Source organism: Nuphar pumila, chromosome 4 (genome assembly GCF_984573655.1).
Source record: "Nuphar pumila chromosome 4, dmNupPumi1.hap1.1, whole genome shotgun sequence".
Taxonomy (NCBI): Eukaryota; Viridiplantae; Streptophyta; class Magnoliopsida; order Nymphaeales; family Nymphaeaceae; genus Nuphar; species Nuphar pumila.
In genome coordinates, this window is record NC_143252.1 from 128,412,247 (window position 1) to 128,424,418 (window position 12,172).

The 12,172-nt window shown below is 36.6% G+C and overlaps 1 protein-coding gene across 1 annotated transcript; it reads left to right on the forward strand.

The window, feature by feature from the left end:
* Nucleotides 1–605: 605 nt before the first annotated feature.
* On the forward strand, nt 606–1,566 carry LOC149841006 (uncharacterized). The gene has a single exon (XM_090004625.1). It carries the CDS (start codon nt 712–714, stop codon nt 1,183–1,185), a length of 474 nt encoding a protein of 157 aa, XP_089860751.1. The 5' UTR covers nt 606–711; the 3' UTR covers nt 1,186–1,566.
* Nucleotides 1,567–12,172: the final 10,606 nt, after the last annotated feature.

The window sequence follows — 12,172 nt, forward strand, 5'->3', positions numbered from 1 at the left end:
GGTTAGGGTCATGATTCTGCCGGGTACTCGACCAGGTTTTTTTGCTGAGTACCCAACCCAAGTACTTTATATGCATTTTTAATAAAAATAAATTTCTGAAATTATGCAAGTCCGGGTCTGAGATTTTATTTTGGTGACACAACGAAACCCAGAACCTGAACCCGACGATTTGTTCTTTGGGTGGATTCAGGTATACCCTAATGGGTCGGGTACCGACCTGTTAACAGCCCTATGATAGAATTAAAATTTTTGGATTTACGTCCTTTGGATATGTTGGTGATATCCCAATCAAATTCAAATACTAGTTATATATATCATGTAGAAAATCTGTCCCGATCTGGATCCGGTGTTATGAATTATGTGGTAAGAACTGATCACGGAAACAACCCAAAGCAGAAATAAATCAAAATGCATCAGTTTGAGATCTGATAATCTTGTTTGTGTGCTGCTTTATAAAACCAAAGCCCACTTATGGGATCAATTAGGATTTGGAACAGGAGAAACTGGAGTCTTAAGTCTCGACACTGGATCCCACTTTTGAATAGGGACCTTGTTGGTTTTGACTTGTGCACCATAATAACCGACCCCGAATTGGACTTGGGGGTTCCCTGCTGTGCTACACACGGTAGCAGTGTTCTACACATTACCATCGTGAACACAAAAACCCTAAAGGGGCAATCGCCGTCTCTCTCTCTTTCTCTCTCTCTGGCCATGTCTACGGCAACCGTGTCATTGGATTCGAAGGTTGCCTCCAACAATGAACCCATAGAGGCCCAAAGGGCAGTGGCCGAACATGAGAAGGACGCAGCAGAGACGGTTGAGGAGGAGGAAATTAGAGGAGGAGGCCTCGGTGACGATGATGAAGAGGAGGAGGAGGAGGAGCAGATGGAGTGCGGGTTCTGCTTGTTTATGAAGGGAGGTGGTTGCAAGGACAGCTTCATCGCTTGGGAGAAGTGCATAGAAGAAGCCGAGAAGAACAAGGAGGACATGGTCGACAAATGCGCCGAGGTGACTCGGTTACTGAGGGAGTGCATGCTTCGCCACTCCGATTACTACGAGCCTCTCCTTAGTGCCGAGAAGGCCATCGAAGATCAAACTGCTCGCGAATTGGACCGAGAGGAAGCGGCATCATTGCCAACGCAGGATTCCGAGCTGTCGAAGAAGATGGAACCGGTCGACAAGTAGACAACACCGACCCCTCAGCTTGCTCTCGGTGAATACATAACCAAATAATTGTAGGATGATAGCAAGAGCAAAACAATTGGACCATTATATCATACGTTCATTCTGAGCATTCGTTGGTTGAATTTCCGGTTGCAAAACCCGTCGATTTTGATCCGATTCATTGGAGCAAATCCGACGCACGAAAATAAAAACGAGGTTCTTCTCTTTCTTTTGACCTTTGGAGAACTCTGTTCATACCATTTTTTTTGCAGCTATATAGTTAACTCAATCACCTGAATTATTCGCTCTCTTCAAGTTTTACTATATTTAAAAGTAGAGAGTAACTGATTCTTGTATGTTCCCTCAATACCTTTAATTTCATACATTATTTTCTTTGAGTTCTATCTGTTGCTTCAGGAGAAAATTCTGTGTTTCATGGGCTTAAACCTGATTGGCATGGTTTCTATTCATTCTCCTTCGGGCTCTGGGGCGTAGATAGGGGGGGGGGGGAGCCCAGTCCTGCCTCCCCAAACAGTTAATTTTTTTTTTTTTTAAAAGCCCAGTCCTAGCCCTGCCCTGATTCCATATGAAATAGATTTTTATCCATTTTTTAGCCCAGCCCAGTCCTAGCCCAGCCCTGACTGCAGCAAATAGTTTGATTTGTCCATATGAAATAGATTTTTATTAATAATTGTAGCCATTTTTTATTTTATCTAAAAAAAAAAAATTCGGGGGCAGCGCCCCCGAACCCCCGACTATCACACAAATAATTTTTTTTTCTACAACCCTGTTTGCCCCCCCCCTCACATGAATCCTAGCTACGCCCCTGTTTGGGCTCTTGGGCGTCCAGTGTTTTGCTTCTTATCGTAGCGCTATTTTTATGTTGTAATATATGTGTTAGGACACACCCGTTTATCCAGAGAACCAGGTCAGGACAAGTTGGGTAGTTGCATCATGAAGCTGGATATAGTATCCCAGGTTATCCTGGACATCTGGATAAGTGGGTGCATCCAACAACACCCTAGGGGTAGTCGATTGCGCCTTACTTATGTGCATGCTGGAATAGGTTGGTATGTTACACCTGCTTTGTGATTTAAAACCCCAAGTTGTTCTTGTTGTCAGGGCAATTGAGCTGATCCAAACATGTCTCTGGGTTTATGTTTAGTTTTAACGGTTTTGATAACCTTCTTTGTTAACTCCATTTGCTGTATATCATGACTGATGCCAGTTTATGAAGCATCACCATCTGTGCTCTGTAGCACGTCCAAAGTAAGGTCTTAGATTTTTTGGTTGCCAATCAAACTTCTATGTTTAGTTTCTCTTGCACTGCATGTAATAATACTAAATGAGATGGTTTATATATATATATATATATATATATATATATATATATATATATATATATATATATATATATATATATATATATATATATATATATATATATATGTATGAAGGTATGTAACTATTCAGCTGAAAATTATTGGTGCAAGCTGTATCAACTCAGTCTGACCAAATTATGTGTTCAGCATCATTTGTTTGCCAAGGGTCTGACATTGGATTGGTTTTCTCCAACATAAGAAGATAAATTTCTTGAGTCATCATGTTTTGGTACATTGTAAGCTGTTGAATTTTTAAGCCCTTGGAAAAAACTTGTTTACATGTCAGAATCACATGATTCAAAATCCATTAAACTAGATTTTTCTTGTAAAATTGAGTAACGGATCCCTGATGAAGATGGATTCAGTGTGAGCCAATCCAACTGCGATTAGTGTTAGGCTATATAGTTTGAGCACAACATGCGAGGGTAACTACCGTAAGTTCTCTCATAACTGTGACCAGCTTAAAATAAGATTTTTTTTCAATGTTCACTTTTAGGAAAGGAACAAAATAAAAAAAATAGTTCATCTAATGGATTGCCAAGTCCATGAAAGCTGAAGAGACTTTTCATCAAAAGATGGTGTTGTTGAATAAGGCACTGATGCCAAACACAGGAAGCTAAAGACTTTTCATCAAAAGATGGGGTTGTGTATAAGACACTGATGTCAAACAAAGTAACTATTGGAGTCATTTGAAGAAAACAAAGAATCCTTGAGATGTACTGAAAACTGGAAAGCCTCATGAAACTATTTGATAAGGCAGTTCATTTTAGTGTCACTTATTACAAGGAGCAGATTTTGTCCTTAGTATCAACTTTTACAACTATGAATCAATTACTTTGATCATAAGTATTTGGGTAGCTCAGGAGCGAATGGAGCTGGATCATCCTTGTGAATAATATATAAAGTTTTGGTCATGTAACGGTTTACTAATACACAAAGTGCTGGCTTTACTTGCAAATGAGAACTTGAAGAGTGTAATAATTTACATTACAAGTTACAACTAGCGCATTTATGGAGATGATGGCTGTTATTTTTTTGCTAGCATAAACTTGGTGAATATAACAACAAAGATTTCATAAATAAATGCTCTTCTGAAGTTAGCATCCATGTGATGCTTTGAATCTACCAAGGCATGCCAAGGAATCATTAGTTAACTTGGTTGACAGACAACGAGGTTAGGATAGCGAAACAACAAACACATTTATGGAGATGATGACTGTTATTTTTGTGCTAGCATAAACTTGGTGAATATAACAACAAAGATTTCATAAATAAATACTCTTCTGAAGTTAGCATCCATGTGATGCTTTGAATCTACCAAGGCATGCCAAGGAATCATTAGTTAACTTGGTTGACAGACAACGAGGTTAGGATAGCGAAACAACGAATAATCAGGTGATTTTTTTCGTGTAAGATGTACTATCTGTTTTTTATACTTTTAGTTTGCCTTTGTGTGCTATTTGATTTTCATATATTTCCATGAGTTTATGTGTGCTCAATAAATATTCTTTCCTTGGATTTGTGCTTGCTAGCGCTCCTTGTATTGTTGTGAATCATGACTCATCTGAAATACATTTTTTGGGCATTCCCTTCAAAAATTTGTCAGTTAGTTTAGATTCCTAGATTCTAGATTCTTCTGTTGCAAACTTGCAACTTTCACGCTTTGTGACTTCAACGAGGATATTTGGTAGCTTCAGGACGGTCTAGTTATTTGTTACAGTTTAATGTCTTCTAGTTAAATCATATCAAATTCTCTATGTTCATTGTTGATGCCTTGTGCTTATGATTGTATTAAAATATTGCCCAATAACCTCCTTGTTGATTATATCCAAGAAATCACTTTGGACTTAATATCTCTGCATAAGAAATTTTGGTGTGGAGGCTACTGTGAGAGTTATACTAGTATTGTGTATACAATGTACATATCGGGTAGGGGACTTTTGTCATTTTTATTTGCATAGGGGTATCCTTTTGTCTTTTTGTTTTTTCTTGTATTGTGGCATTGTATAATCTTGTATAAGGGCGTTTTCATCCATTATTGAGTTTTATGCATCATTGTCAAGTCCACACATACATTTCAAGACAAAGATTTCCTTTTCTATTGATAAGTAATCCTAGGGCGCTTGACACCACTAGGTAGTCATCTTTGATCTTAGTTGGTTAACTTTGTCGATCCCTAAACTAGGTGAGGCTCCCTTTTTTCAAAAATATAGAATAAAGAACCAAAAGTTTGGGGGTCAACTATTATAAAGTATGTATAAGTGAGAAATAATTAGGGAATTAGTGATGGAAGCAGAGCCGCAACTCAACCCCTACTAGAGGATGGAAGACCTCCCCTGAATGGGGTGGGGGTGGGGGGGCGGCGGCGAAGCATGATGCATCACAAACTCTTTGGGAGATTATGTGGGGTCAGATCAAAACCTGGAGGGCCAACCCCCCTTCTGTGGAAGGAAATGCTGCAAACTTGGTATCTCTTGCAAAGCATCAACTAGTGGTCTCTTGGGAGGATGTAGTAGGCAAGGGGCAATAACTGAGTCTCACTGCGGTGGAAGAACTTCATATAGCGACACGAGGCTGAAAACTTGGTATCTATTACAAAGCATCAATCAGTGGTCTCCAGGGTGGATGTAGTAGGCAAGGGGCAATAGCAGAGTCTCACTGCAGTGGATGCACTTCAGATCAATCAAAGCAACAGGAGGCCTTGTGTGATAATCCCTGCATCATGATATGAGAATCTCTTGGAACCTCTCCGATGGACAATGTTATCAGGATTTTCAGCAAGGCCAACAATCAAGATTATGGAATGCCAATTCATGTTTAATGCCTTCCGTATTAAATGGCCTTCCATGCTGGATCTCCTCCTTTCCTCCTTGAAAGATGAGTTATTTATGATTTCAGTTTCATCAGAGGAGTATATGCGGCTTATTATGCGAAAGGGAGCATGGAGAGTTGCAAGAAGAACCCTCATCGCTTGCAAGTGGCAGCCTGGAATGCCCCTATGGCTAGAAGTTAAGTCCATGGTATCTGCATGGGTTAGGCTCCTTGAGCTATCGAGGGAGTTGTGGTTGGAGGACATACTGAAGGGTATAGTGACTTCAATAGAGGGTGAATACTTGGGGATCAACCAAATAACATGTTTGATAGCAAGGCTAGAGTTTGCTAGGGTTAAGATGGAGATCCATGCTTCAACGAGAAAAATGAATAAAGTCGTCAACAATTACGAAAATATGAAATGCTTAGAAGTATCTCCAAGATATGTATTGTCTTAAAGATATAGCCCATGTATATAACTTCCAAAATAAAGTGGGGAACATGACCCAAGGAAACATGAGCTTAAGAGACTACTATAATGCTCTTTCTTTTCTTTGGGATGAATTGGCTCTTTTAGAGCCCAAATGACATTGTCCTCCAGACATAGAGCTTCATGAAAAGCAAATCAAAACATAACATTTTTACCAAATTGTTCATGAGCTTAGGCCCAAGATTGAGGGGACTAAATCGACTCTCCTACATAGAGGGGTGTTTCTACCATAGTCAAAACTCTGGAAGAATTAACTATAAGAGAATAGGTTAAGGAAACCCACCTTCTCCAAAGATGAAGAATCAATTCTTGCTATTTCAAGATCGAGAAATCACACAAGAACTTACAAGCCTCCTTACTTTGGGAGAAGCTCAAATGACTATGAATACAAGAAGAGTGCTAAGATAATATGCTATTTTTGCAATGAGTTGAGTCACATCAAGCCATGTTGCCCAAAGAGGAGGGGAGAAGATCAAAGAGATGAGATGAAAAAAAGTGTCCTCTGTAGGGCCATCTTTTGAAAGAAATTGTGTAGATGAAAACTCCAAAAGCGTTGGCTCAATGTCACTAGTGCAACTCATGGAGGCACTACAACCAATGTTCAAAAATCAAGTCTATTTTCTTTCCGGTGCAGTCGTATTCACATGCATTGATCTTGGTAAGACTTATTGGATTCTTGATTCTGGTGCTTCCTTCCAGAATGCCATATTAGCCCAAATGATTCTTATGTTTGAACCATCGATGAAACTTCTTTGAAAATCAAAAGTTTTGAAACTTTAAAAAAATATCAAACCTTTTATGTACCAAATGTTAGAATGATGCCAAAATTGAATTTAAACCTCTTATCCGTTTCTCAAATTGTTCATATCGCTGACCCCAATTGTTTTGGGATGAAGGCGTAGTTGTTGTTGTTGTTGTTTGTTGTTGTTGTATCCGTTTCTCAAATTGCAGACCATGGGTGCAAGATTTCTATTTTATCTAATGGTTGTTTGGTACAAGATCTCTAGTCCGAAAAGCCGATTGGGCGAGGCCATAAAAGTGAAGATCTCTATTTTATGAGCAATCTTGAATTATCGAAACATGCTTTTTGTAATTTTATGAAAAAATATAAAAAATTAGCATAAAAGATTAGGACATCCTAGTATGTCAAAAATACATTTGTTTCTATCTCTTGCAAATTGTAATGAAAATGATTTAGTTTGTGAAGATTGTATTTTTGGAAAAATGAAATCTTTACCGTTTGGATCTAGTCATTTTATATGTAAAGAACCATTTGATTTAGTGCATTCGGATGTACCGGAAGTGTCTCCGATTGTATCCAAAGGAAGGGTATCATACTATGTTATTTTTATGGATGATTATAATAGACATTCATGGATGTATTTTCTTAAATACAAATCTGAAGCATTTGATTGTTTTAAAAAATTTTATCACTATGCTAAAACTCAATTTAAAAACAATATTAAAATTTTTAGATCGGATTCCAGTGGAGATTTTTTGTCAAATAATTTAAAAAATTATGTTGATGTACATGAGATTATTCATCATAAATTGTGTCCCTATACTCCTCAACAAAATGACTTAGCCAAAAAGAAATATAGACATATTATTCAGACCACTAAGACCCTTATATAAAAAAATGTTCCTAAAAGTTTTTGGGCTGAAACTGTTCTTATAACGGCTTATTTGATTAATAAAATGCCTTCAATCTAGGGGTGCACACGAGTCGGGTTCGCGCTGAGCTCAGACTCAAAAAACTCGGCTCGATTTAAGCCGAGCTTAAAAAGTTGTGTACGAACTTGGCTCGGGTTTGAGCTCGAGCCTGGCTCAGCTCCTCTCAGCTTGGCTCGAGCCGCATTAAATTACATTAAAAAAGAAATGAATTCAATAGTGTAGATGGTGGGATTTGTGTAATATCATGTGTTTTTCCTTCATTTTAAATTCTGAATTTTTTGAAAATTTGGCTAAGTATTTTGTAAAGTTGATAGAAATCTTCGATTTTAGGTGACGTCAGCTGGGTCTAGGCGTGACCCAGGACCCATTGAGAAGACCAAAATGAGACATAATATTTGTAAAACTTTTGGTTTTTGACCTTTAAAATCAAGTGAAAATCGAGTGAAATTCAGGTTAAATTAACGTGAAATTTGGAGGCGAAAATCAATAGTATTTCATTAGATGCGTCTCGTAATTCTAAGAACATTGATATTTCATTTTTCTGAATTCAGGCTATGGTCAGCCCGAAAATCACATTTTTTCAAAAACAACCCGCCTCTGTTTTACCATTTTCTGAATTGGACCGGATCGGATCCATTTGATCTAAGTTGATATGGACCCATATTAACTAGGATCTAGTCCAAGTTGGGATCCATATGGATTTTGATCTTGGATCCGAATTCGGATTCGAAATCGAAATCCAAGTCCAACAAATTTAAAACTGTAAATTCATTCTAAAGGTTAAATTGAGTAAGAATTTTGCCATGAGAGGACTTCCAGAGGGGAGAGACACCTTCTGGAATATTCTAAAAATTAATTATTTAATAATTTAATATTAAATAATTAATAAAATATTAATTAATTAAATTTCAAAATTTTATTTATTGGATAAGGTGGAGTTCTATATGGAGTAGAAATCTACCTAGGTAGGTATTCTAGGTAGATCTCAAATTATTTGATAAAAAAATAAAATAAGTGATAATAAGAGGATGAATAGGAGTAGTTAGAGAAAGATTATCCTCTATAGAATGACTCTAGAGGGGATGTCACCCTCTCTTTCAAATACCAAAAAAAAAATATAAAAGGGTCTAACTCGTCTCTCTCTCTCTCTCTAGATTTTATTTTCGAGAGAGAGAGAGAGAGAGAGAGAGAGAGAGAGAGAGAGAGAGAGAGAGAGAGAGAGAGAGAAGGGAAAAGAAAGGAGAGAGAAGAAAAAAAAAGAGAAAGGAAAGGAAAAGAGAAGGAAGAAGAAAAAGAGGAAGAAGGAAGGGACGGTCACCTTTAGTTTTGGTCATCCGATGAGTATTTTTTTGTCTTTTTTCGTCTCCGATCAAAGGTACGGGTTCCTCTCTTGATTTGAACGGGAAAATAGGCTAAATCAGGTTTATGTGAGATTTTAGTTGAAAAATAAGAAATCTGATTTTTAAAGCTTATACAAAACATATGCCTCGATGCACGGTGGCATGTAACTCGATTTTTTTGATGAAAACATGTTTTTTTTCTTGTTTATTCATGTATAAATCCATGTCTAAATTATTGATAGAGCAAAAACATGCTGGATATATATATATATATATATATATATATATATATATATATATATATATATATATATATATATATATATATATATATATATAGTGGTCGGCCATAAACCTGGATGACCCATCAAAGGTGCTGGTTTGGGATCAGATCTGACCCCAAACCAGGCCTGCCACAGACACACACACACACACACACACACACACACACACACACACACATATATATATATATATGTGTGTGTGGGGGGGGGATTGACTATGCGAGATCTGGTTTGGACCTGTCGCAGATTTCCAGCATGATGTCATTATTACTGCCGTATTGAATGTGTTTGCCATTAAGGCATATGTTTAGGCTGAATTTTATTTGTTCTCAATGCTGCAAAATGAGTTATCCTAATGCTGCTAAATGAGTTATCCTAATGCTATTAAATGTGTTTATTTATGATTTTGATGAGCTGTTGTAGGGCAGAACAGTGCTGCACATTTTTGTGCAAGACTGTCTACTGTCCACAACATGTGGCTGAGAAACATGCTGCCAACAACATACCAATGCCAGGGACAACATGCTATCCTGTGCATGAACTGCGACATAGGTATGACCCGGTTGGTATGATATGCTTCCTGAACTACGTAGTTATGTTCAGATCTGATCCGTATGAATTGTGGAGTACTTGTTGCATGTGTTATTCATTGAATTGTCATGTTTTCAATGCGTATGTTATATGCATGAAATTTTTTGAAAAATTATTGTATGCATGAGTATGATCATGTGCATATTTGAGAGCGTATGCATAAAATGGATCATGAAAAATATGTTGCAAGCATTTGCTCATATGCATATGCAAATTGTTTTATATGTACATTGTGCATGTTCACTAAGAATTTTGCATAAAATGCATTTGTGGTAAGATGTAAACCTCTGTAGTCCATATGGGCTAGGAGTATGTGTTATTCCAAGACCTATTTTATGCATTGCAAAATTTATTAGCTTTCTAATTTAATTGTACTGTTAAATTGTAGCGGGCCAGGTCTCGTGCTGGGTTTTGCATGTTGATTTGCAAAACGGGTTTTGTGTAAAGAACTTGATTTTTAGTTAATAAGATAAAAGAGATAAACAATGTAATTAATCTTCTTCATAAATGTCCCTTCCACAGTGTAGGAATCCTGAATGACGATTTTAGGGAAACCATGAAGATATTAAAACTCCATGTGCGTTTGTACCTCCTGAATCTTCTGACTATGTTTTTAGGGAGTTTTTAACCACTTTGCCATGGGGTGGTATTGTTGACACAACTGTTGTTTTTGATATACCGAGAAAGTGACATTAGTGGATGCTAATTTTCCTGATGTCCCGACATTAGATGTTGATGTATAATGTTCTAATGAATGGTGTTGATTCGTGATTTCGGTCGAGGAACAAGTGTCGAACCCAATAATAAAATACAAATTGTGTGTTAAGCTATCACTGAGGACCTATCTTAGACTTTGGGAACTGTTGTGCTCATTTTGAGTATCCATGAGTTTAATGAAAAGTGAAACTAAAAATGTATGCATTTAATAGGGACATGCACGAAAAAGAGAACTCTAATAATAACATAGAAAGGATGAGAGAAAGGGAGATGCGCAAAGAAAATCGGCAGCCACACTCTACAAGAGGCATGCCCTAATTCTATTATATGAAGCATAGTTTACAATAGGTTTAAAATACAAACAAATAACAAAAATGTCATTATACAAAATGAAATAGGTTTACGTGATTAGACGCACGGATCTGGATCCGATGACGTCTAATCACATTTTATCACACTACCCTCAGTAAAAGTGGCTGAAGTTCCTTGCAACCGTGGCCGGAAACACGAATTACTCATCAGGTTCTTTGGGACAACAAATGCACACGGTGTTTAGTATCTTCACGGTCTCCCGTGACCACCATTCAAGGTTTTCACCCTTTTAGAGGGACACTAGGGAAAAAGAATTATTACACTGTTTGGTCTCTTTTACTATTTTGATTAATTAAGAGTTCTTTAAACAAGAACTATGAAAATCAACATGCCATAACAAATTCGGGCCTTTGCCCTATCAATTCAACAATGTAATTAATTCAGAGAACCAAATTTTTGACAAAATCATTTTGAAATGCAACCCTGTCAATGGATCAACATTTACTACAATAAATTAGTATTTCAAGATTTTTCAGTAAACACCAAAACACACATAAATAACCAAAATTTCATGTTCGAATGCAGACAACATAATATATATATATATATATATATATATATATATATATATATAAATATAATGCTGCAAATCTGCTCCAAAAATGCAGACCACATATATATTCTGCGCTGCAAATCTGTTCAAGATTGCAGACATCATATATATATTTATGTCCTGTGCTGCAGTTCTGCTCAAGAACGCTGACAACACATTTATTGTTATGTTCTGTGCTGTAAATTTGCTCCAAAATACAGACAACACAACGCAAACAGCATAAAGCAAACAACATATGACTATAAGCAAACAACATATGACAATATGATGCAAACAATATATGACAACATATATATATGTATATACTAGTGCAAATCTATCCATAACACAAACAACATATATACACACGTATATATATTACTACGAATTTGGTCCAGCATGCAAACAACATATATACACTCATATATGTGCTTTGAATTTGTTCCAGCACGTGAACAACTTATATATACCTGTATATATTGTTGAGAATCTGGTCCAGAACGTAAACAACACACATATATATATATAGATATAGATATATATTTATATATATACACACACACACACACGCATATATATTATTGCGAATCTGTTCCTTAATGTAAACTAACATATATATACGCATATATTGCTGCGAATATGGTCCAGAACTCAAACTTATATATACACGTATATATTGTTACGAATCTGTTTCAGAACGTAAACATATATATACACGCATGTCCCAAACACAAACATATATATACACATATACATTATTGCAAATCTGTTCCAGAACACACAAAGATTAAAATAATGCATCAAGAATGCAAACC